Raw genomic sequence first — 22,338 nt, forward strand, 5'->3', positions numbered from 1 at the left:
TTCCCCTGGCTCTTAGCTTATCGAAATTCTACAGCAGGCCAGTTCCTAAGTACCAGTAGTTCTGTGAGCAAAGCAGACACAGTGACCACACACACAATCCTGTTGCTTCACATAGATATATGTATGGGTATAGATATACGGTATATACACATGGATTTTTTTTTTATATATATGTATATATATATATATAAAATAACACCTTGTTTATAAAGCGACATTTAATTGCCACTGGTTCCCTTCCCGCCCCACAAAAACAATAGTATACAAAATATAAAATATTTTAAATATTTATAAACGTCGCAAGAAAAAAATAGAACTGTACGAAAATATTTTTTTTTTTCTGAGGTTCCCTCCCTGCCCTGTGGGATAAGGAAGAGAAGGGGTACACATCTGGCCGGCCTAGTGTGCCTTGAGTCCATAGTTGTTAAGTGGGTAGGAGTATGCCCTGCCTAATACTATCCGGTCCCGAAGGAGCTTAAATAAAACATAATAATTGCAGAAGAGGATGAGGGCCATGGAGAGGGTGTGGTTCCACTTCTCTGAGCGCAGCAGGGAGTAAAGCTGGTAGCAGACCACACTGCCTTCGATGAGAATCAGCAGGTTGAGCAGCCGTAAGGGACGATGAAAGAGGAACTGCAGGGAAAGAGTTAAGAAGGAGAGATTTCTATCATTTCTTGCTGGGTTGAACTGAGGAGGAATGAGGACATAACGCTGTCAGGGACCACTGTGGGCAGAAGTAGTGCTTGTACTCCAGCCACCGCTAGCTGCTCCTTAGGGAAAACAGTAAGAAACAAGGCATGTAGGAGGAGCATTTTGCTCAAGAAGGGGAAGAGGGTGAAATAAACTATTGGCCTGCTAACACACCTTCCCATTTCCCTGAAAGGTGTTAACTAGAACCCTCTCAGGAGACTACCACTGCCTGATGGGAGAGCTGTGTCACCTTGATAACAAAGTACTGACAAGGCAGCTGTGGTTCCCATCTTGCCCAGAGGTCACTGTAAGACAGAATGGGAAAGCCCCAATGCTGCCAGCATGTATTTTGCTCAGCAGCACCAGCCTGTCATGTAACACTGATCTCTGTCCTGCACAGTCTGCTCTGCTGCAGCTGGGTTTGAGCCTCTCCTCCCTCCCACAGTCATAAGGCACCAAGCAAGAGATGAGATACTTGCATAAAAGCGGGCGTGGGACACGTCTGAAGGCACTGCTACGTTGTAAGGCCCAACTGCTTTATACAGGCACCGGCTCCGTCGCACCAGAACTCCCTGTGGCCATATTGTGTTTTCTGACCAGCTGTGGGGAAACAATGGCAGAGTGTTACCATCTGTGCTCCCAACCCCCTGAACGAGGGTTCACGGGAACAGACTGCATCTTGAAAAATACCAAAGCCTCTGCCACAATGATGTGTCCTAGCTCCCCTGGAAAAGCACAGAGGGGTGATTGCAAGACCATTCAATGGACTCCCAATAATACAAACAAATGGTTCCCAGTGCAAGAACCTTGTCCACTGCAGTGGATGGGGCCACCCGCTGCCTCTGCTCAAGATACTCTCTAGTGGCCAAGAAGCACCTTGGCATTTCTTTCTGGGAAGGTACCAGCAGTGACTGGAGAAGCTCAGACATCTCTCTAGAGCAGCCATTTCTGTTTTCAGTGAACAAGGCCAGTAGATTTGATATTTGCTCATCCACTAGAATTTCTCAGCCCCTTGCTAGGCATGCCAAGCCCTGCCCATCCCCAGACTCACATGTGCTGTGGAGCATTGCTGTAGGAGCCATGTTCTAGCTTCTGCCACTTGCCGAGGTGGGCGGCAGACCTGTGGAGCAGGTCACAGTACTTGGGAGGCAGCAGCTGCGTGGTGAGCATGACAAAGGCATTGATCCACACCATGATGAGGTGCTCGCAGGACCAGCGCATGTCATAGTACTGGGTGCTCTGCGAAGAGACCAGACAAGAACTTGGCACCACTGTCACAAAACAGAAGGGGGAATATCAAGGAACATACTGCATGTGCATCCAGCAGACCCACACCACACGTTACAGGCATGCGCTTTTGGACCGGTGATTTCAGAGGGTGACAGCTTAGGAGACACTCAAGGCTCCCTTCTCCTCGAGCTGAAGGAGAAAGGGCAGGGAATGATGCTGCAGCTGGTGCATCTCCTCCTCCAGCAGCGGGTAACAAGGCAGTTTGCTTGTCACAGAACTGCCCCAGGAGCACCAATTGCACCAAGACTGCTACATGGATTGTGGAGCCCTGCCCATTTCTCTGCACCAACTGGAGCTTGTTCAAGTTAAGAGAAATGACAGATGAAAAAATACAACCCCCACACTGACAAGAGGCTCTTGGATTTAGTTTGTCAAGCATCCTAATTGGCTTTAACAGGCTGACCACCAAAGCCTCTGATCCAATCACTCAAAAGCCACAATGCTGGATCTGAGACAGGTAACAACAGGTTCTCTTTTCTAGGAAGAACACAGCTATCCATCTGCCTAGGACAGAGGGTGGGAGAAGGGGAGTTAGTAAGTGGGGTGATGGGACTAGAGGTGCATCACATTTATGGCAATACCTATCTGCCAACCAGGAGCAGTACTAGTGCACTCCGGATGCAGCCATGCTCCGCTATCCGGGCTGCCAAAGGGGAGACAGAGAAAAGGGGAATTAACCAGGAATCTGGCCTGGCAGCAGTTCACACAACATTCAGAAGGAGACGGCGGGCAGGGGCACAGAGAGAGCCAGACAACAGCTACCTTCACAAAGCACAGTGGCAGGAATGCCACATAGTAGGCACTGAAGAGGGAGTTGAAGAGAACTTCCTTGATCCTGCGATTGAAGTCTGCTTTTAGGCACTCCACCTCATTGCGGATAAGATCTGGGGAAAGGGGGCAGCTGTGGGTGGGGATAGATGTAGGATTATTGAACTGTTCTCTCAGGGATTCCCACAGAAGCGAGAAGAAGTCTTTGACCAGGCTGCTAACAGCCGAAGCCCCATCATCCGCCACCTGGTCCTGTACCAAGTAACCACAGTCTGCAGGTAGAGGCTGTGCCCTGCTGTCCTGGTGAAAGCAGCACAGAGGGACGTAGACACCAAACCTGCCATGAAAGAAAGAAAACAATGGATGAAATGGCAGCCATCCCAACAGGGAGCAGGGGGCACCTCCTCAACAGGTACTGTCCCTGACGAGAGTGACAGTGCATAGGAACCCTCAACCCAGAAGCTAACAGCCAACTCTTCTCCCCGCTAAAAGGCCAGAGGCTGCAGCTTCAAGACCTGTGCAGAGAAGCTTTTTTAAATCCCACTTGTAGAACCAACAATCCCAAAGGCTCAGTTTTCAAGTGGCAGTAAAGGCCCCTCACACAAACTGCAGCTGAGGTAATTGACTTCATCAGCTCGGTGCCACCTCCTCGCACCATCCCCCAGCCACTCCCGCTTCCTTTTTAATCCTAAATCGAGGAGACATTACAGCCAACAGCTCTCCTTCCCACAGTGGCTCATGGCACCCCCAAGCAGCTGTGCCCCCCCTGCCCAGAAGGCTCAAAGTGCTTTCACTCACGGGTAGCCCAGGAAGAGAAGGTTGAGAACAGAATGGCTGCGGAAGAGGTTGACCAGAGTCCAGCAGAGCACCCATCCACAGAGGGTGAGCAGCACCAGGCGCACCATGTAGCGAATCAGTGATGTTGCACCCACCTGAGAGGCCTGCAAATGGAGAGGAAACACTCAGCAGTCCTGTAACAACCAGTGCTAGAAGATGAGCACAAGGGATGCCTGTGGAGGAGGAGCAGGGAGAGGGGTGCCAGGAGGCACCCTCTTCCTCTCAGAAGCAGGAAACTGATTCTCTTACAAACATAAATACCTTTGATTTTATTAATGATTGACAGGATGCAAAAGATTCAAAAATCACAAGTTGTGGGGCATGACTAAAATAGAGCCTTTAAAGAAAAATTCAGAGCTGCAAAGTAGAAAAATATTTTTGCTTAAGTCCTTTATTGCTCTGATGATAGTCCAGGATGGCCTGAAACCCATTTCCTCTCTCTCTTTTCTTTAGAAGGATCAGGTCTCAGCCTTGTGAAAGGTCACAGTTTGCAGCTGAGGGAAGAGAAGATGTGCACCTTGTCAATCCCAAACCCGTATTTCCATAATTTAGCTCTATTGGATGTGTATGCTGCAGTGTAGTGAGGAGGCACCACAGCAAGAAAGCCTGATCCAATCTCCAGAGGAGAGAAGGAAACTGAACTATGATAAGATTCCTAAGGGTTAGAGCAAATACATAGGATGCACAAGAACCTGCATGGAAGATTTCAATGCAGAAATTTCATTCTATGGGAAGTTTTATGGAGTATGTGAATATAAATGGAAATGGAAGGAATCAGATGTAGAGACCTTCAGAGTTCCCACCTTCTCCGTTCATCTATTCAACAGGACACAACTGTTCCTTTATTTATTTTATTTTTAAACACTGCTTAGTTGCTTGGCCTAGACTTGTATTAACCATGCCAGTGGACAAAGCTTCTATTTTCCTGAAAGTGACCTTTTGCAAAGACCTAATTTGGCTTGGTTCTGCTCCCACAAACAAAGAACAGGTCTCAAAATCTGTGGTGACATGACCAGAGTCTGAGTTACTGAGTAACCAGGACTGGAAAAGCAGTTCTACCAGTATTCCTATTTCACTTCAGTGTAGTTAAGACATCCTCCTCCTGACCTTTCCCCCTCTGATCTCTTGTTCATTCTTCTTGTCTTGGCCAACCTCCCTATTTGCCTTTTTGCTACCTGACTTGAAATTCCCATGGCCACTTCTCTAGCACGAGATAGTGGGGTACAGTGTTGTACCTGCAGAGATAAATAAGCAAGTGGGACCATTTAATCTCCTCCTAGATGCAGAGCCAACAGAGCTAGCCAATACTACAGGACGTGACTGGTCTCAAGGAGAAAACTCCAAGGTGGAAGGGCATCCTCAGAATCTTAGTCCTTCACACCCAGACTCTTCTGAGGGAAGAAACCCTCCAACCTGCAGAATTTTCTTAGGCCACGGATGACCATGTTCTGCAGCAAGTTCTACAGGCAGGAGAGGGAAGAGTGGGAATGTTACCTCAGAGATAATGGCCCACACCAGCCTCCGTGCCAGCATCACTGTGATGAACGCCGCCAGGTGGTAGTCAATGAGGTGAAAATTCTGAAGGAGGAAAGAAAAAAGGTCTTCACCAGAAAAAGGGATTCTGAAACCACCCAGATGGGGTGGGACTAGCAAGCTGGCTGCTGGAGAGTACATTAGGACTGTTAGGACCTCAGGTAAGCAATCCCCATATCTCTCTATTAGGGATGAGGGAAAAGCAATAAACATTAGTAACACAGCAATGTCTCCAGAAGCAAGATCTCCTCCACGGGGACACTCTTTCCCATGGAGAGGTTTCCATAGAAAACAAAACAAACCCACCCTTCAGGCAGGTATTTTTGGGGTCATAGGGACATCTAGAACCAGAATCCTACCATGGAGAACAGGTTGCAGGTTCTCCACAGAAAATCCCAAGCAACTAGATGAAAGGCAGCCAAACCAGAGACCAGAGCGAGCACATCAGCTCACCTTCCTTCTTGGTCTCAAAAATGGTCTGTGGAAATCAGTGCTTCTGATGAAATCAAGTTGACCTGAGAAACTTCATCTTCATTGGTCATGAAAAAGTTCTCTAGCTGCATCAAGTTACACACAGCTCTTACAGCTTTTCAGTGAAGCCATCCAATATATTCTGGCCAGAAGAATTAGTAGACTCTGAATACTGCTGCTGTTTGGTACTTCAAGGACATTTTGGGTAAAAAAGAATGCTAGGGTTGTGATGGGAATAAACAAATGACTGTTAAATCCTGCTGGGTAGGGAGCTCCAAACAGAATGCTTTTACTTCTGAGCCAGCTGTGTCCAGCACAGCAGAGCTGAGCAGGAGGCTGGTGACTGGAACACCAGCACCACCTGTCGGTACAGGTAACGGAGGGACCACCTCGTGCTTCCAAGCAGCCTTTAGGACATGGTTCCAGCTGCACAGGCTGGCTTTGCTCACTTGAGGCTCGCTGGCCCACAGGCATCTTATTGGGACAGCAATAAAGAACACTGAAACCGAGGAGGTTGAGAGCTTTACCTAAGCTGAGGATCTGACCCCCTCCCCAGCTGTGCTGCTGGCCTGCTGTGGGATCCTAACAAAAATCTGCACATCTTCCTTCTCTCAGGCTCTGTTGTTTCAACTGGCAAGGGGCACTCACAGCAGGAGACAGCTCCTGGAGTCTCCACTCTGTTTCAAACCCTAGGGGCTAGCTAGACCATACAAAAGTATGCAAGAAATTTCCCCTGAAGGAGTCCTACTGACTCCTCTCTCTCACCTGCCATGTATTTTCTCCCCTGTAAAATGGGGGATGACATGGCCCTGAATGATGGGGGTGCATGCGAACTCTCATTCACTCCTTTAATGTCAAATGCTTGGTGATTCCTGGACTGAAGAAGCATGAAAAAAAGCTGTGTAATGAAAAAGCCCAAGTGATGGCACTTGCTGGGGAACTCACCAGTGAGGTGCAGGAAGCAGGGTGATTGTATGGGTACCACCAGACAGTCTTGTAGATGTTGATGTACTGAATGAAGAGGGCTACCAGAAGGTAGATGAAGAACAGGAATTCAAAGAGAAGGCTCCCATCCAACGGCAGTTCAGGGATCCGGCAGTGACGCACAGGCTCTGGAGTAATCAGTGCTGTGATCGGAGGTGCTGAGAGGCTGATGGCACTACCATTCCTGAAGCAGATGGACATCACTTACTTGGGAAACATTCTAACAGCAGTCTTGCATTCATATTTCTGACATGAGGCTGGTGGTGAGCTCCATCATCTTAGCTCAGACAAAACCCTTATCCAGAATTTTCTCTGGAAGACAGCTTCATCTATCAGAAGTGCTGTGACATGCCCAGCAATATTTCAGTAAACTTGCAGATTGAGGAGCAGAGATACAGAGCAAAAATCATTCAGGACTCTGTGCTACACTCAGCACTTAATATTGGCTCTTTCCACCCATCACCAGGATATTACAGTAGCACCCAGCCTCCTTCTCCAGCACTGCAAAGTGCCCATTGTCTTTCTGTTCATAGTTCCTCTTTTAAAAGAGTAACTAAAAATGGAATGGAGTAGTTCAGCCACTTCCTAGAGGCCAACCTCTCAAGTGTTCTCACACTTCCTTTTCTAGCTTTCAGAGGAGGCTAGGACAACTAAAAGCTCTGGCATACTGAACTGGTGGAGGAACTATGCTGTGTCTGACTGAAACCAGATAAGCAACACTCTCCCAGGACCCTGGGGTCCTGACTCCACAGTCTTGACAGTCACTTGCTTCTCAAGAACCTCAAACTGTGCCATCTGTTCCTCTGCCCCCGACAGAGAAGTCTGTAAAGGCCAAAGCTAAATGGCTTGGATTGCTCTACTCTGTAAGAATGAACCTATACCAGGGCCCCAGTACGCACCAAACAGCTTCTCTAGTCTGCCAACTTTTCTATGGAAAGAAGTAATGCTGGGTTTCAGTTTTTATACCAAATGTGGTAATCTCAATGTCACTGTGTGTGTGCTCCTGTTTCAGCCCCCAGCTTCCCCAGAAAATGCAGGTCATCTTTACCAACTGTGAGAATTAGTTTCATCTGCAACCAGCAGGTCTAAAACAGAATATGGGCATCCTCCTGCCCTGCCTTTTCTATTATGTAGGAGGAGGAGTCAGAGCTGTGCTCTGACCTGTCACACTAATTCCCCAGGGCAATGAAGGCAAGTGAGCAAGACAAGGACTCATCATTTGCTAGGACTCACTGCTCTGAGAACTGCTGCAGAAAAGACAAATGGAGCATTGTGTGATTTCCACCCCTGACTGTTGTGACCACAGTGAGTGGTGAAGGGGGGCTGAGACCACTTCCACAATCCCCTCCATGGAGCTGGTTTTAATGCATCAAGTCAAAAGAGGGGCTGCAGAGGGAAACATGTACCACAGCAGAGCTGAGAAGAGAAGCTGAAAGAGATTTGTCACGCAGGACTTATTCCCTCTTGGATGAGCCATCTCATAATGCCACAGTGGAGGGCTCAAGGTTCCCCTTTCCCAATCCCCCACTTTCACCACAAAGCCATGGTCTTGCACAGGGTTTAGGGTAGATCAAGACTCCTTGTTTTGAGTGCTGCCCCAGCCACAGATGTCTCTACAATCAACCCCACCTTTGTCCTCACCTGTTTCTCAAACCAGTACCGTTTCCACAGCTCCCGCCAACCAGAGTCTGCAGAGAAGGCAAAGCTGAACGGCTTAGCTGCTGCCGGCTGGGTCCCCTCCTTCCACCGGGCATGACCAGGAACCAGTCCACTTCCAGTGCCTCCAGCAGGCTGTGCCCTGACACCCAGACAACAATCCAAAAGCCTTCCCAAATCTGCAAAGGAGGCAGAAACAGCACTTTAGCTTTAAACTGCTGGTCACACTCACCCAGTTCACACTCCAGCCAAGCAAATTCATGCAGAAGGAAGTCACTTTCATACACTCAGAATCCTGTGGAACAGCCATCACCACTCTAGAACACTGTGCCACTTCAATGGCAGCAGGTCAGTGTCTGCTTGCACACCCAGAATGAACACCACTGACACTGATTCTAAAAAGGGGCTGCTTACATTAGCCATCAACGACTGACAGCACTTACTGTTGGCTGGAAAGCACCACTGAGCACCTCTGGAGACAACACAAAAGTGTGCTTTATTTCAAAAGCAAGCTGGGAAGAGCCCTCTCCATGTTGTGGTTGAGCTACCAGAGCTTCACAGCTTGTTTTAGGCACCCTGCATGCTACTTGCCAGGCTCTGATGCTGGTAGGTAATTTGGACCCCCTCTGGCAGAGCTCTGAACAGACAGACTGGTGTCCTTGAAGGAAACTGCATAGTTCAGTTCCCTTCTGTGCTAAGAACGTCCAGATGACAACAAGGTAATACAGCCATTTAAAAGTGGGTTTAGTTAGCAGAGAAGTGCAGCACAACACTCATGTATACATGTACTTCAAATGCACATATGGGCAATCACATAAACATGAAATTAAAAATATTTCAGAAGTAAACTTGTACATATTTATTTATTTTTAATGACACACTTAAATCTATGGATTCCTAAAAATGAACCAGTGTGAGAGAGGCTGGGCAACTCAGACTATCAGAAATTGGTGTAGTTTCTGGCACAGACTTTATTACTTCCCATACAATTTTTCTTCTATTTCACTGCTCTCCCATGTGATTCTGCAAGGATTTTGGCAGTCAGGAAAGTTTCCAATGGAAACACAGACATAAGGAAGCGAAGGATTGAACTGGAGTGCTGTACAGGAACAAGACACCAAGTGAGCATCTCACTACAAGGAATTTGGTGTGTCTATGTGCCTGGCGTCTAAATCAGCTGCCCTTTTGTAAAAGTATCATAGCCAGAACCAACCCAGGGGCCAAAAAAGCACACCCACCTTCTGGAAAACTCAAGATGTAGCTTTGAAAAGTACAGATTGAACCTATGGTCTATTTATAATTCAGTCATCACCTCCTTTAAAATCCTGAGAAATCACAGCTGGCAGAAATGCCAGAAGTTTTCTCAGTGAGTCACAGGACTGTCACCATGAACACAGTATGCAGGAGTACTTCTCTAAAAAATTCCCTCAAAGAATTACCCTTTGTATTAAAATTTCCCATCCTTCATCTCTACTCCAATAAACAATTGTCAGATTGAAATGAATTCTCAAACTTTCAACAAAAATCAAGATGTTTCAAAGGATGAATGCTTTCTGCATATCCACACAAAAGTCACTTAGAAAAATCAAACCAAACCCAAAAAAAACACACCAAAAAGCAGAGATACAGGGGAGAGAGAGAAGAGAGGGAAAAAAAAAAAAAAAAGAATGTGAAAATGCATGAAAGGTGAGCAAACACTGAAGAATTTTGGTTTTGAGGTAAACAGTGTGTTTTGGCAGATTTAAAACTCTCATACCTCCAATAACAACACAAGAGATTGAAACCTTCCTTACCTTTCTAGTCAAGCAAGACTTTAAAGCTTTTAGACAATTTTCTCTAGGATGTTCTAGAGTTTTATTTGGGTATATTTATATTTCAGGAATGAAATATAAACACGAAAATTCTCCTGCATGTGTAAGATGAGCAGGAGCAGCAACAAACATTGCAGAATTCACTTAGGGCATTCAGACATTTTTGATAAGCAACTGAAGTGAAGGAAAAAAATGAGGAAAAAATGCTAAAAGAGAACAAGCTTGAAAGCCATTTTAAGCCAAATTTAGCTACCACTAAGGCCTGTGGTAGCTGAAATAACTGGTATGATTCGACCTACAGGATATTTATGATAATGGATGCAATATGTTGGTGGTCTAATTAGTGCTATTAATAATGGAAGGTATTTTATACCACATTCAATAATTCATGTAAATAATATAACAGGTCTCATTAATATCACCCCATTAGTATGCCTCACACGCTTGCCAATACAGACACTTGGACACGAAGTAATCACAATTCCAGCCCCTGGCTTTGAAACCAGTAAAATGCAGGTTTCTACCAGTAAAAACAACTGCCCATGGAAAGAAGCCATCCTTAACGTCAGTGCACATATTTTAAATGCACTTGAATAAGCCCTTTCACAGTGATTCATGAACATATAGACCGGGCAGTTCCTCAAGCCAAGCTTTTAATAACTTTACTGGAGTTAGATCAAATTAGGTAGGCATTTGTTGGAGCAAAATCTGCCTAAGAACAATTCCTTTTATGTTTGCTTTTATTTTGTAAAACTAGCCACACAAAATTGAAGCTCTGCAGATAAAGCTAAACAAAGCAGTGAGATTACAGATCAGATTGAGTCTAAATCTGCTTTTTTTGGCCTTGACCCAATCAACAGCCCTCCTTTTTGCGGAGAAAGACATGGGGAAAAGCCTTTTTATAGCTTTCAATTAATAAACAAAGGCATGATTCTACTTTGAAAAATATGTGAACAAGAAAAAAAGGTGTCCATAAACCCCTTACTCCAAGAGATAATATCCCAAGTCATATTAAGTATTAATGAAGAGTCCACCCCGCTCCCTTCTCTGTTTGAATTCCCTACCCCATCAGTGATCTTATTTTATAGACTAATGCAAAAAAGTGAGTAATGAAAGATAAAAGCCTTTCCTGACAAGACTCTTCAGTCCATTAATGTGATTCCACACCGTTATTTCCAGTTCACCTACAATTTCCCTTCAAAAAATAAGTCACATGCTTGCAGTCCCTTCCTCCTCAAATTGTCAAAACCAATACTACCTAGCCTCCGAGATCTCCTCTCTGAGGCAGATGTGGGCATCATAAAAACACACAGGCAGGATCTAGAGAGCAGCTACAGAACAGCAGATGTTCCTGACCACGCACAGGGAATGGACGTAGGTATGGACAGCTCTTGGGTCGAGGACAGAGCATGCTTCAGGACAGAGACAAAACCTTCATTTGTGACACAAGTTACAAGAAAATCCAGAAACAGAAGACATCAGATCCTCTCATTTCCAGTTCCTACTTTTAGGACTACAGAAAGCAGTTGGTCTTTTTTTTTTTCTGTGCCAAGATACCCCTCCTGCCCATCACCTCCCCAGCTGTCCTGACAAGGCAGGATCAAGGCAGGCAAGAACCACAGCTGTGCGCAAGACTTTACTGATAACAAGCTAGGCAAACGAATTATTCACCAATTCAGAAGTGAAGCAGTGTGCAGCCCTGTGCTGCTCCCCAAGGACCATCACTCAGAATCGTGTTCCTGTATCAGCAGCTGCCCAAACAGCTCTTTCAAGAGGCAAATCAGGAGAGAGTCAGTGACTCATCAGAATGGAAAGTGTGCCTGGTTCCCCATCTCTTTGCTGGAAACGCTACAAAGCTCAGTCAGTTATTTTGATGGCGTTAACATTTTTTAATTGGAGAAAACTCCAGGCCTCTCCAGTCCTCTCAGGAAGCTTGCTGCACTGAGACATGAGAATTCTCAGAGGCTGGAAAACATTCAAGTGGCTCTCCTTGGCTCCACAAGTCCTACAACCAGTTATTCGCAAGAGCAGAAAGGGAAATGTGACCATCTTCACTTGGTGCAATGTGGCTCAAGAAGACCACAGGTCTCCCACTGCAATTCACCATCTCAGTTAAAGCAACCTCCTTCCTGCTGAGGAAGCGTGTGACAGCTGAGGGTGAAGCAACACATGGCTTCTGTGGTGAGGGACTCTGTCTGCCTCCTCCACAGCAACACAGACACTCCCAGCAAGACCTTCCATTCAGGGTATCCATGCTTTATGGAAACACACCTGCCACGTGTGCAGTGCTTCTTCACAGGGAAATGCAACCAGCCCTGCCACGACACGGCTGCAGAGCACTGACATAAAGCACGACTCACTTCTGAAACTAAAAATGCTCTCTTGGTTGCTAATGTCCTCAATTCAACTCACTGCAGCTGGTCAGCCAAACCTTAAACTTGCAGTTGTCCAGCAATCCTAATAGCTTTGCAAATTATCACACAAGTTTTCCTTTGAACTTAGAGGGTCCTAGTTACTCTTAGAGGGTCTAGTTACTAATTTTTACTTCCCTTTAGTGTGAACCTCTTATTTATTTAAATTTAAATAAAAAAACACCAAAACAAAAACAAAACCCCATTTTGACAGCTGGGAAAACAGACAAAAAACTAGTAATCAATTCACCCAACAGAACAACAACAAAAAAATAATCACCAGAGAGCCAAGGAACAGCGATGGCTGCACCCAAGCCTTGGTCACAAGGCCAACTTGTCAGCACCCTCACATCTGCCACACTGGAAGCCAAAAAGACGCAAAACTTCTGCAAAAGCCCCAACTGGTCTGGGAATAAAATAAGCATTTGGTTGCTGCGAGGGAGGAAACAACCGACAGGTTATCAGATGGAAAGCTAAATATTTGGCTTGCACAGGGCTGCCCCAATGCTAAGTCAACACAACCTTTCAACTCCGGCTGGATCCAAAGGCACACACCCGCCACCTGGCCCAGAGCTGGGAGGCAAAACCGGTTAGGAGGGAGGTCTCAAAGTCAGCACATTTTCCAAGTCTTCATGCCATACAGCGCGATGGATTAAGATGGGGATTTGGCACAGAGAGAGACAGAAACCCCCCTGAAGTGCAGCCCAAACACGATCAAACAGGAGACCTGGGTGGAAAATCACCACTGTCAGGTGGTGCACCAGCAAGACTGATTTTTGCTCAGTGACTAATAACCTCCTCCATAAAAACAAAACCAAACCATCAAGACCATGTCAGTGTAGGCTTTTCTAATACAGCACAACTCTGGCTGAAGAGGCTCCATCTATCAGTCTTCTACACAGATGCCAAAACCAAAGGGTCAAAGTAGCAAGATTAAGGCAAGAATTAACAAATGGCATATATACTGTATAATTTATTTCAAGTGTTTTCAGCAAGGAAGACTAGAGCTAAGCAGAAAGGCAAGTAGGAAAAATAAAAGTTTATGCTAAAAGACAAGGGGAAGGTAGTGCCTGCCATTTGTAGCTGCCACAGTACTTCAAATACCCACATACAAAAATGGGAACAGGAAAGAAAAGTTTTTTAGGAAAAGCTTCTCAAAGTGCAGTAAGCTCAGTCAGCTCATTTTGCAGACATGCTTAAGCATAGGACATAGATTTAAGTTCTTAGTACTCTAGGTAAACAAAATTACCCAAGATACTGAAAAAGCCATTTTTAAAAACAGAGAAACCCTATAGATTCCCTAAAAATCCCCTCAAAGACCTTACTTTAGGAGGTGCAAGGAAGACACTTCCAGAGGTATGCAGGCAACAGTGTCCTCTTCAGAATATAGGTGAGTTCAGGTTTTTGTGAATCGGAGGAAAGTTGCGACACATACTAAGCGCTCTAAACAAACCTCTGGTGAGTACAAGAACAAAGCCACAATTCCTGGTGTAATAAAACAGTATTACCTTATATTACCATATAATTACCTTGTGCAACTAACTGCTGCAGCAGGTCAAAGCAAACAGCTTAGGAAGACTTTAATGAATGATTGTAATAATTTTATGAATGAAGACAAGAGATTTTATATTCCAAAAGGAAGTAAAAAAAAAACAAGACAAACCCACAACACAAGATGCTCAAAGTTCAACAGCTCCAAGTGGCCAATAACACTCCTCTCCAAGCCAACAAGTATTACACAGATAACAAGACATGAACATTTTCTTTGGCTTCTTCTAATATATACAGCAACATTGACAGCCAAATACTGGATGTGGGAATAAATAAAGCATTGGCTTATTCTTGTGTGAGAACAAGACAGAATTGCAAAGCTGAGCTTTTCTAGCAGCAGAGGGAAATGCAGGCCTGACCATTTGGGTCACAGTCTGTTTTGGTCATAGAGTTCCCATGCTTCCAAATTGTGTGGGGAAAGGGACAGCAAGTCCAGCCTCATCCAAACTAAAGGCCCAAACTGAAGAGCTGGAGGGAGTTATTGAGTCAGGCGGTTCTCAGAGTATGTAACAACACAGAAGTTTTAACTCCAAATCCACATTACTGATAGAAACTGAAGTTCTGTTTAGAAGGGGACACTAGTTGGGAAGTGAATCACAAGGGCAGTGTTTCAGCAGACACAACACAGGCAAAGCTATCAAAGCTGGCCGTTAATACAATTTATCAAGAAGCACTCACTCCTAAGTACATCTTGCACCAGAGCTCTTCAGTAAACATTACGCATAGCCACAGCTCTGTTAAAACACAGCTACAGATCACTCTCCATTATACCCTGCTATGTCCAGTAATTGGGAAAGGCAGGGAATTTTAGGTATGGCCACTGAAGTATTTTTTTTTCCAAGATATCAAGGCAAATGCACAACAAAACAGATCACTATTGAGGGGGAAAAAGAAGGGAAAAAAAAATAGAAGATGCTCATGCTTTTAAGAGCCCATCTTAAAATATTCCATCAAGCAAGACATCAAAACAAGCATTCTCCTCCCAACCCTGAAGACAAATCCACAGTCCAATGGCCTGAGCACAGGCTGGGATATCTTTTGCTTTTTAATCTTTCCTCTTCAACTGACTTCCAGGGAATTTGTTTTACCAATACAGACCTCAGTTTCCTTACCCAAAACAGGATAAACTGTTCAGCAAGTACTTATCCTCCCAAGGGTCTCTGCACATAGTAGTGGATATTTTTTACAGTATTATTTTAGCGCTTTAGACATGTTTTTTTAAAAACAAACAGAAGCAGCTTTCCTGCTGATTTTGTTCCTCTGCCAATCCCTATGTTTAATTTAATGGAGATCAGCCATGATGACAAATCATGGGGAGTCACTAGGATTTTTCTATTTTGTCCTCAAATAGCTAAAAATAAGGCAGGCATCTGCCATCTGTAGCAATGAGCTTGAAGGCATGAAGAAGAACAAAAGTTAAAAACCACTTCCTTGAGCCTTACACCAAGTCACCACACTGGGGATCCACAGCAGAAAGTATCAGTAAGACAACACTTTGCACATCCCTGACACTGCAGAAAAGTAGTAATATTGCAGGGAATTTTAAGCAAATTGTAATTTGTATAAATCATAAATTTGCATTAAAATATAAAGCACATATGAAAATGCATCAATTCTTCTCTATTTGCCTCTTAAACAACAGGTTCAGGTGACATAAACATTCCCCACAAAGCAGTAAGTCTTCAATTCAACCTCCATGACTTTGGTAGGTAGGACTCAGAACTTCATATGAGTGTTTACAGAGCAACTAATCCAGCAGATTGAGAAAATGCAATAGGATACATTAATCCCTTGTATAATTAATTATACTGAGACTAATCCAGCTGTCTGAATCTGCATCCATGCTCTCTTATATGTATTTCTGGGCCCCAGATGTCTACTGATAATTTTGATTTAAACCAACAATTCCAAACCCCCCAGTACACATGGATGACACTGTACACTGTCTCCCAGGACAGCTCTCCTGACCAGCTTGCATAATAGCCACTTCTCACCAGAAGACTCATCTTCGCCTGCAATACCCAGAAAAGTCAAGAAAAGATTGTAAATAACTTACCAATGACAACAGCCCCCAAAGAACGGCATGAAATCTTCCAGGATAGTTTGTGAAAGCTAATGAGCTATTTTCCCAAGTCACACAGCTACTACAGATTTACCTCTGATTTCAAAAATCCACCTGCTAACAGCTACGCCACTTACCCAGCTGTGGTACTGTTAGAAATAAATGGACTAAAGTTCCAATTTTAACCGCCAGAGGAAAAATTCTTCCAGGATTTCATTATTCTGAGGCACAGGGAAAGGACCTGTGCAGGTCAGACTCAGAATCACTACCACCTCGTTGCTTTCCACCACATCCATCTTTAGGAACTGTAACTCTACTGGGGAGTACTGAGTGGCCCAACTGGTTTCTGAACTAAATGCTCATGGAAACTGGAAGCCACCTTAACAAATATTGCTAGCACATTTTCTCTTGGCCGTACTCTCAAACATCCAGATTTGGTGCCTACAGAAAGAAAGAAAGTGTTAAGTTTTATGACAACCAGGTTTGAATCAAATCTGCATTATGTATCCTTTCAGAGAAAGACTTGTGTTCAGTGCTACTCAGTTTTAAAACCAGCAGAAAGGTGTGGGACTTCCCCTTCAAACACTACATACATAAGTTAATTTTTTAATATAAAATTTCATAACAAAGAGGAATGTCTGAAAAATGCATAGACAAAGAAAGTGATTAGGCCTGTCTGCTTTTGAGTACTACGTAACAGTACACCTACACTTACATCAGCACAAATGTTGCTAACACTGGCAGGCCAGTAAGATGAGAATTGTTTTATTTCCTTAGCTACCACAGAATTTACTGTGGTAAATGCCATCAGTGTCTCTGAAAGACAAATAATTCAGCAAGGTGCTAATTTGTATAATGCAAAAAGTTTTTATAGGAATTTATCATCTTACAAGCAGAATAAAAACATGCTCTGCAAAGTAGGAAGCAAAATGTTTTATCCCCATTTTACAATCAGAAAGACTAAATATAAAAGTAAGAAATAAAAGGCCTGCATTTTCAAAATTATTAATGATTTTGAATGCTCTGGTTGAGGCAGTATAGACACCTCCATCAGTAGGAACGTGGACACCCAGAGCTTCTGAAAGTCAAGTCTCAAATGCCTGCAAGCCTTCAAAGAGACAGCCAGGAATGAGCTGTACAGGAGGCACACAGTTGTTCTATAGTCTTGAAATCAGGAGTACACACTGTGTCAGTGATATCACCTGATGTTCTATGTTGATCCAGATAAATCAAACCTGGAAAACATTACCACCCGATGTGCTGGTTTGTACAGCAAAACCTGAGGCAAAGAAGCTCAAGAACAGAAACAAGGAGTAGCTGCATCGACACTTCCAGTCAGATAAGGGACAACAAGGAGAAGGTGAAGTTTCAGCCCAACCCTCAGAGGGGTCAGCACTGACTGCCTACCAGTGAGCCCAGATTTTACCAGCAGAGTATCGTCCAAGCACCTTGGCTGAAGGAGCCTGAGAGGTGCAGCTGGAAGGAGAAATGAGTGTAAGAAACAGTCCAACAGCAGGAGTGCCAGGAGGTGAGCCATGGAGCAGACGGTGGGTTAAAAAGGGCTGATGTCATCTGCCTTCAGCATCCTGTGAAACTGAGCTGAGCCATCCCAGTTCCATCTCTGTACTACTGTATTCCTCTCCCAGAAAACCTCTTCTGGTTACAGTGGGTTAACAGACAGAAGGGATGGTTACAGAAGGGATGCCTTGTCTCCAAAAATTTTGTAACTCACCCCTTTGTAACACAGACATCTCATTTCTTCACTTACAGTTGTAGGGGCCCCTTACTCACAATGGAAAGCACGCATGAGAGCAATCAGAGATGGCAAACAAAGCTGCCTCTGTTTCTGCTGTACGTTCACATGTTAAAATGATGCTGGAGTAGCGAAGGAGCTGCCTCACGTAATAGGGAAAATCATGTGCCCAATTGCTACCCTAAATAAGGGAGGATGATCGATACACTGTTTTCTCGGCGGTACAAAAAAGAACAGCGACAGAAATCTGCACCCACATCCATTTTGGAAACGGTACCTTATGGCGGGTTGGATTTGCCTGGACTTACAGATGACTGCCTCAGCTCTTCACCTTCCACAGGACAGTGCTCTTGCAGGACTGGTTACGCAGGGGCAGCGCTTTAAAAGCCCACAGCACACCTTCCCGTGACCCCAGCCCAGCTTCCTCGCGTTTAACCCTCAACCCTCCTACCACAAAGCACCTCGCTCCCAACAGCGTGCGCGAACCTCCTGCTTTAACCCAAACGCAGCAGGAAATGTCTCAAAGGAGCAGCCCGGGACCAAACGCCGTAGCTTACCAGCAGGACGGAACAAAGGCGGCAGAAGCCTCCCCAGCACTCACTCCCACACAGACACACACCAGGTTTCGGAGGGGAGCTCCGGCGGCCGCAGCCCGCCTGGCTCGCCGTGGCTTTCCCGGCGCGGCGCTGCCCGAGGGAGCGGCGGGGCCGATACTCACACATCCAAGCGCGGGAGGCGGCGCGGCCAGGACATCAGCCGGCAGCGGGGTCCCCTCCGGCGGCAGCGGCCCGGCGGCGAGCCCCGACCCCCGGACCGCCCGGGGGAAACGAGGCTGCGGCAGCGGCGGCGGGAGCCCCGCGGAGCGTCCCTCCTCCCGCCGGGCAGACCCACCTCGCCGCTGCCCCGCGACGGGGCAGGAGCAGGGGAAGGGAAAGGAGGGGAAGAGGAGGCAGGCGGGCGGGTCCGGCCTCGGCGCCCCGGCGCGGCCCTGCACAGCGCCGGCTGCCCGGGAGACGTGGCAGTGAGGGCTGATGCTCTCATCACACGGCGACAGCGGCGGCGGCCCCCGGCGGCCGCGGCCGGCCCAGGGAGGGCAGGAGCCGCGGGGCGGGGCGGCGGCCGCGCCGCGCCGCCATCTTGGTGGTGGCAGCCAGAGCTCCGGGCCGGCCGCGCTGCTGCGGCTCCTCCGGCAGGGGATCCGTGTCCTTGCTTGCTCCGGAATCACAGGGTAAAATAGATACGGAAAGCTCCACACCGAATCACACAATCAATCAGACCGTGTCCATCAGACCCTGGCACTGAGTAGTGCCACGTCCAGTCTTTTCCTTAAACACATCCTGGGACCGTGACTCCACCACCTCCCTGGACAGCCCATTCCAATGTCTAATCATCCTTTTAGTTGAAGAAATTCCTGCTAAAGTCTAATCTAAACCTCCTCTGGCACAGCTTAAGACTGGGTCCTCTTGTCCTGTCGCTTTTTGCCTGGGAGAAGAAACTGAGAGAGTGATATAAGGTCCCATGAGCTTTTTCTTCTCCAGGCTAAATAAACCCCAGCTCCCTCGGCTGCTCCTCATCAGACTTGTGCTCCAGACCCTTCACCAGCTCCGTTGCCCTTCTCTGAACTCACTCCAGCCTCTCAAAGCCTTTCTTGTGGTGAGGGGCCCAGAACTGGACACAGGACTCAAGGTGTAGCCATGTTTTGCATCATGAGATGCCATCTAACACAAAATCATAAAATCATAATTAACTGCTTAATTACAGCCAGCACATCCATTTATCCCATGGCTAAACATCAGCACCTGAAAAGCCCTGCTGCCATTGCCACCCTCAGCCGAGGTGAAGGAGGCCCATGTTCCCATTTGAAACCAGTACAGTATCCACCCCTTATTCTACACCATTTACATCATGCCAGCTCCCACACTTTCAAATATCCCATCATCCTTCCTGCCCTTTGGTGTATACACACAGATATCATTCCCTAATAGTCCATCACTATAAAATGTCAGTTGAGTTTGTTTTGTCTGTAACCTTGAGCTTCCTTTGCCACTACTGTCTTTCCAGGCAGAGAAGACGGTGTGTGTTGTTGGATTGCTGCACAGTGAAGCCAGTTCTGATTACACCACCATTACACTTGTCCATATTTATCAAAGTTCATTCTCTATTAATGTGGTAATCAAAAGGGAGTTGGGTTCAGATCCCCCTCTCCGCAGTTAGTGGAGATGGGTGCTGCAAAGTGCCCAATGCACCGATAAGTGTATCACCATCATGTAAGTGATAACACACAGTCTTAAATAGCAATCACATCAAACAGTTTAATGAACTGTAATTCCCACCCATAATCAAATCCTCTTGAGGCACACACCAGACTTCCCCATCCTTCCGCATTACCCATCAAGTGCACCCAAGTCCTTGAACAAAAGCAATCCCATGGATTGCTTTTGCCTTTGCCTGAGGCAGGAATAACCCAGATATTTTTCTCCAGCATATTTCTATGTGCACTGCTGGAAATTTACCCCATTCTCCAGCATGTAAAATTTTCATTGAGCAGAGCCAGCCTGACCGACATATTTCCTAGTGCTGACTAACCAAGTGGCTTTTGCTAAATGTTTGAAGATTCCACCACCTATTGCTTTTAGTGCAGTCTTGAATTGTTCATTGCACTGCTGAATTTTTCCTGGAGGCTGGTGTGCAATAGGGTGTATTACATCCACTCAGTACTATGTTTTTGGCCCAGTTGTCTACAAGGTTGTTTTGGAAAAGAGTCACATTGTGTGACTCAGTTGTTTCTGGCCTACCAGGGCCCCATGAGACTTGCTTTTCAAGGCCCAGGGTAGTTTTCCGGGTGATTGTGTGGGGCCCAGAATATGTTTCCAGCTCTCCAATAAGCCCATGGTGGATTTATAGGAGTGTGATACATTCACTCTGCCAGGCCTCCTTGTATTCATATTTCAACCACTGTCCTTCATACTAGAGGGTCTTTAACTACTTGACTTGCTTAATTGCAGCATGCTTCCCATTCATGGATAACCTGTGTGACAGTGTCCATGGTCAAATCTACCCCTTAATCATGATCCCGTTTATAGTTGCATCGCTTTTTTGATGGCCTGAGGTGTCATGGGCCCACTGAGCTATAAATAATTCACCTTTATGTTGCCAATCCAGATCCACCTGAGCCACCTATCGGTTGTTTTGATGTTCTGCAGTGGCCCGACTTGGCACGTGAGCATTTATGTGACGTTCCTTCCCAGTCAAGTTCTCCACCCAGGCAGCAATATCCTGCCACAATGCAACAGCCCAGGTGGGTTTACCTCTGCACTGCCAGTTACTCTGCTCCCATCACTGCAAACACCTCCATAGGGTGTTTGTCATCATTCCTGAACACAGTAGAGAGATGAAATATTGGCCATTTTTCCCATTCAACAATGTCTAAAGCCAGCTGGATGGTTTCACCTCTGCAAACTGACTGGGCTCACCTTCTCCTTTAGCAGTTTATACAACTTATAATAGGGGATGCCATACAGCTGCCTTCCACCTCCAATGCTTTCCTACAACACAGCAGGACCCATCAATAAACAGAGCATATTGCTTCTCACGTTCTGGTAATTTGTCACACAGTGCATCCTCTTTGGCACATGTCACCTCCTCCTCTGACCATATTCTGAAATCTTTACCTTCTGGGCAGTTCTTTATCACTTTCAAGATTCCTGGATGCCTGGGTTTTCCTATTCAAGCTCTTTGTGCAATCAGTGGTATCCCACTTATTCCACGTAGCATCAGTTGTCTGAAGTGCAGAGGAGACCCTCCCCTTGAACATCCAGCCCAGCAGAGCTAACCGGGGTGCCAGGACCAGTTCTGCTTCAGTACCATTCACTTCCAAAGCAGCTCAAACCCCTCCATAAGGCGCAATTATCTCCTTCTCAGCTGCAATGTAGCAGGCCTTAGATCCTCAATACCCCTGGCTCCAAAAGCCATGGGGTTGACCTCAAGTCTCCCATGGCACTTTCTGCCAGAGGTTCCACACTGGGTCGATCTCCCTGGCTGCAGCATAGAGCACATTTCTAACATCTTTCCTTGTCCAGACTGGCCCAAGGCATTTTTATATTGCTATTTTTATATTTTATATTCCATATTGCATGGACTATCTCCTGCTTCATTTGTTCAAGGATTTGTTGCTGCTCCAGGTCCCATTTGGTACCACTCTTCTGCTGTGTCACTTGATAGAAAGGACTGTAATTTGGAATGTGCATTCTCCAAAAACCCACAGCACCTAAGAAATCTTGTCTTTCTTTCTTGCTAGATGCTGGACATGTGGCTGTGGTTTTGCTGATCACACCTACTGGGATCTAATGATGTCCATGTTGCCTGGGTGACATATAGCATCTTCCTTGAGGGGATACTTTTCCTTCATGCTTGACAGGAGTCACCTCCAAAGCCTGAGGACTTGTATCCCTTTTCCAATAAACAATGCCCCTTTCGATAGAGAGTGACCCCAAATGCTTGGCTTCCCTACCTTCTAATTCC

At 45.9% G+C, this 22,338-nt stretch overlaps 1 protein-coding gene across 2 annotated transcripts; it reads right to left on the reverse strand.

Moving 5' to 3' along the window:
- Nucleotides 1–103: 103 nt before the first annotated feature.
- On the reverse strand, nucleotides 104–18,802 carry TMEM39A (transmembrane protein 39A). 2 transcript variants are annotated; one of them, XM_005523897.3, is made up of 9 exons: nucleotides 18,536–18,802; nucleotides 8,215–8,408; nucleotides 6,535–6,757; nucleotides 5,080–5,163; nucleotides 3,547–3,689; nucleotides 2,743–3,085; nucleotides 1,742–1,929; nucleotides 1,170–1,290; nucleotides 104–633 (listed from the first exon to the last, which is right to left on the reverse strand). In XM_005523897.3, exons 2-9 carry the CDS (start codon nucleotides 8,325–8,327, stop codon nucleotides 400–402), a joined length of 1,449 nt encoding a protein of 482 aa, XP_005523954.1. In that variant the 5' UTR covers nucleotides 8,328–8,408; nucleotides 18,536–18,802; the 3' UTR covers nucleotides 104–399. The 2 variants fall into 2 exon arrangements, with proteins under 2 accessions (XP_005523954.1, XP_087907589.1); XM_088051463.1 differs by lacking the exon at nucleotides 18,536–18,802 and adding an exon at nucleotides 18,095–18,181.
- Nucleotides 18,803–22,338: the final 3,536 nt, after the last annotated feature.

The sequence above is a fragment of the Pseudopodoces humilis genome, chromosome 2 (assembly GCF_049639895.1).
Source record: "Pseudopodoces humilis isolate 2021_Gansu_Grassland_sample_001 chromosome 2, ASM4963989v1, whole genome shotgun sequence".
Classification (NCBI taxonomy): Eukaryota; Metazoa; Chordata; class Aves; order Passeriformes; family Paridae; genus Pseudopodoces; species Pseudopodoces humilis.

Excerpts from the sequence above, each read along its gene's own strand:
- TMEM39A (XM_005523897.3), bottom strand. The coding sequence starts at position 8,327 with ATGCCCGGTGGAAGGAGGGGACCCAGCCGGCAGCAGCTAAGCCGTTCA. Across the intron at positions 1,291-1,741 it reads AGCAATGCTCCACAGCACAT|CTGGTCAGAAAACACAATAT; the intron begins GTGAGTCTGGGG and ends GTTTCCCCACAG. Across the intron at positions 634-1,169 it reads TGTCCCACGCCCGCTTTTAT|TTCCTCTTTCATCGTCCCTT; the intron begins GCAAGTATCTCA and ends CTTTCCCTGCAG.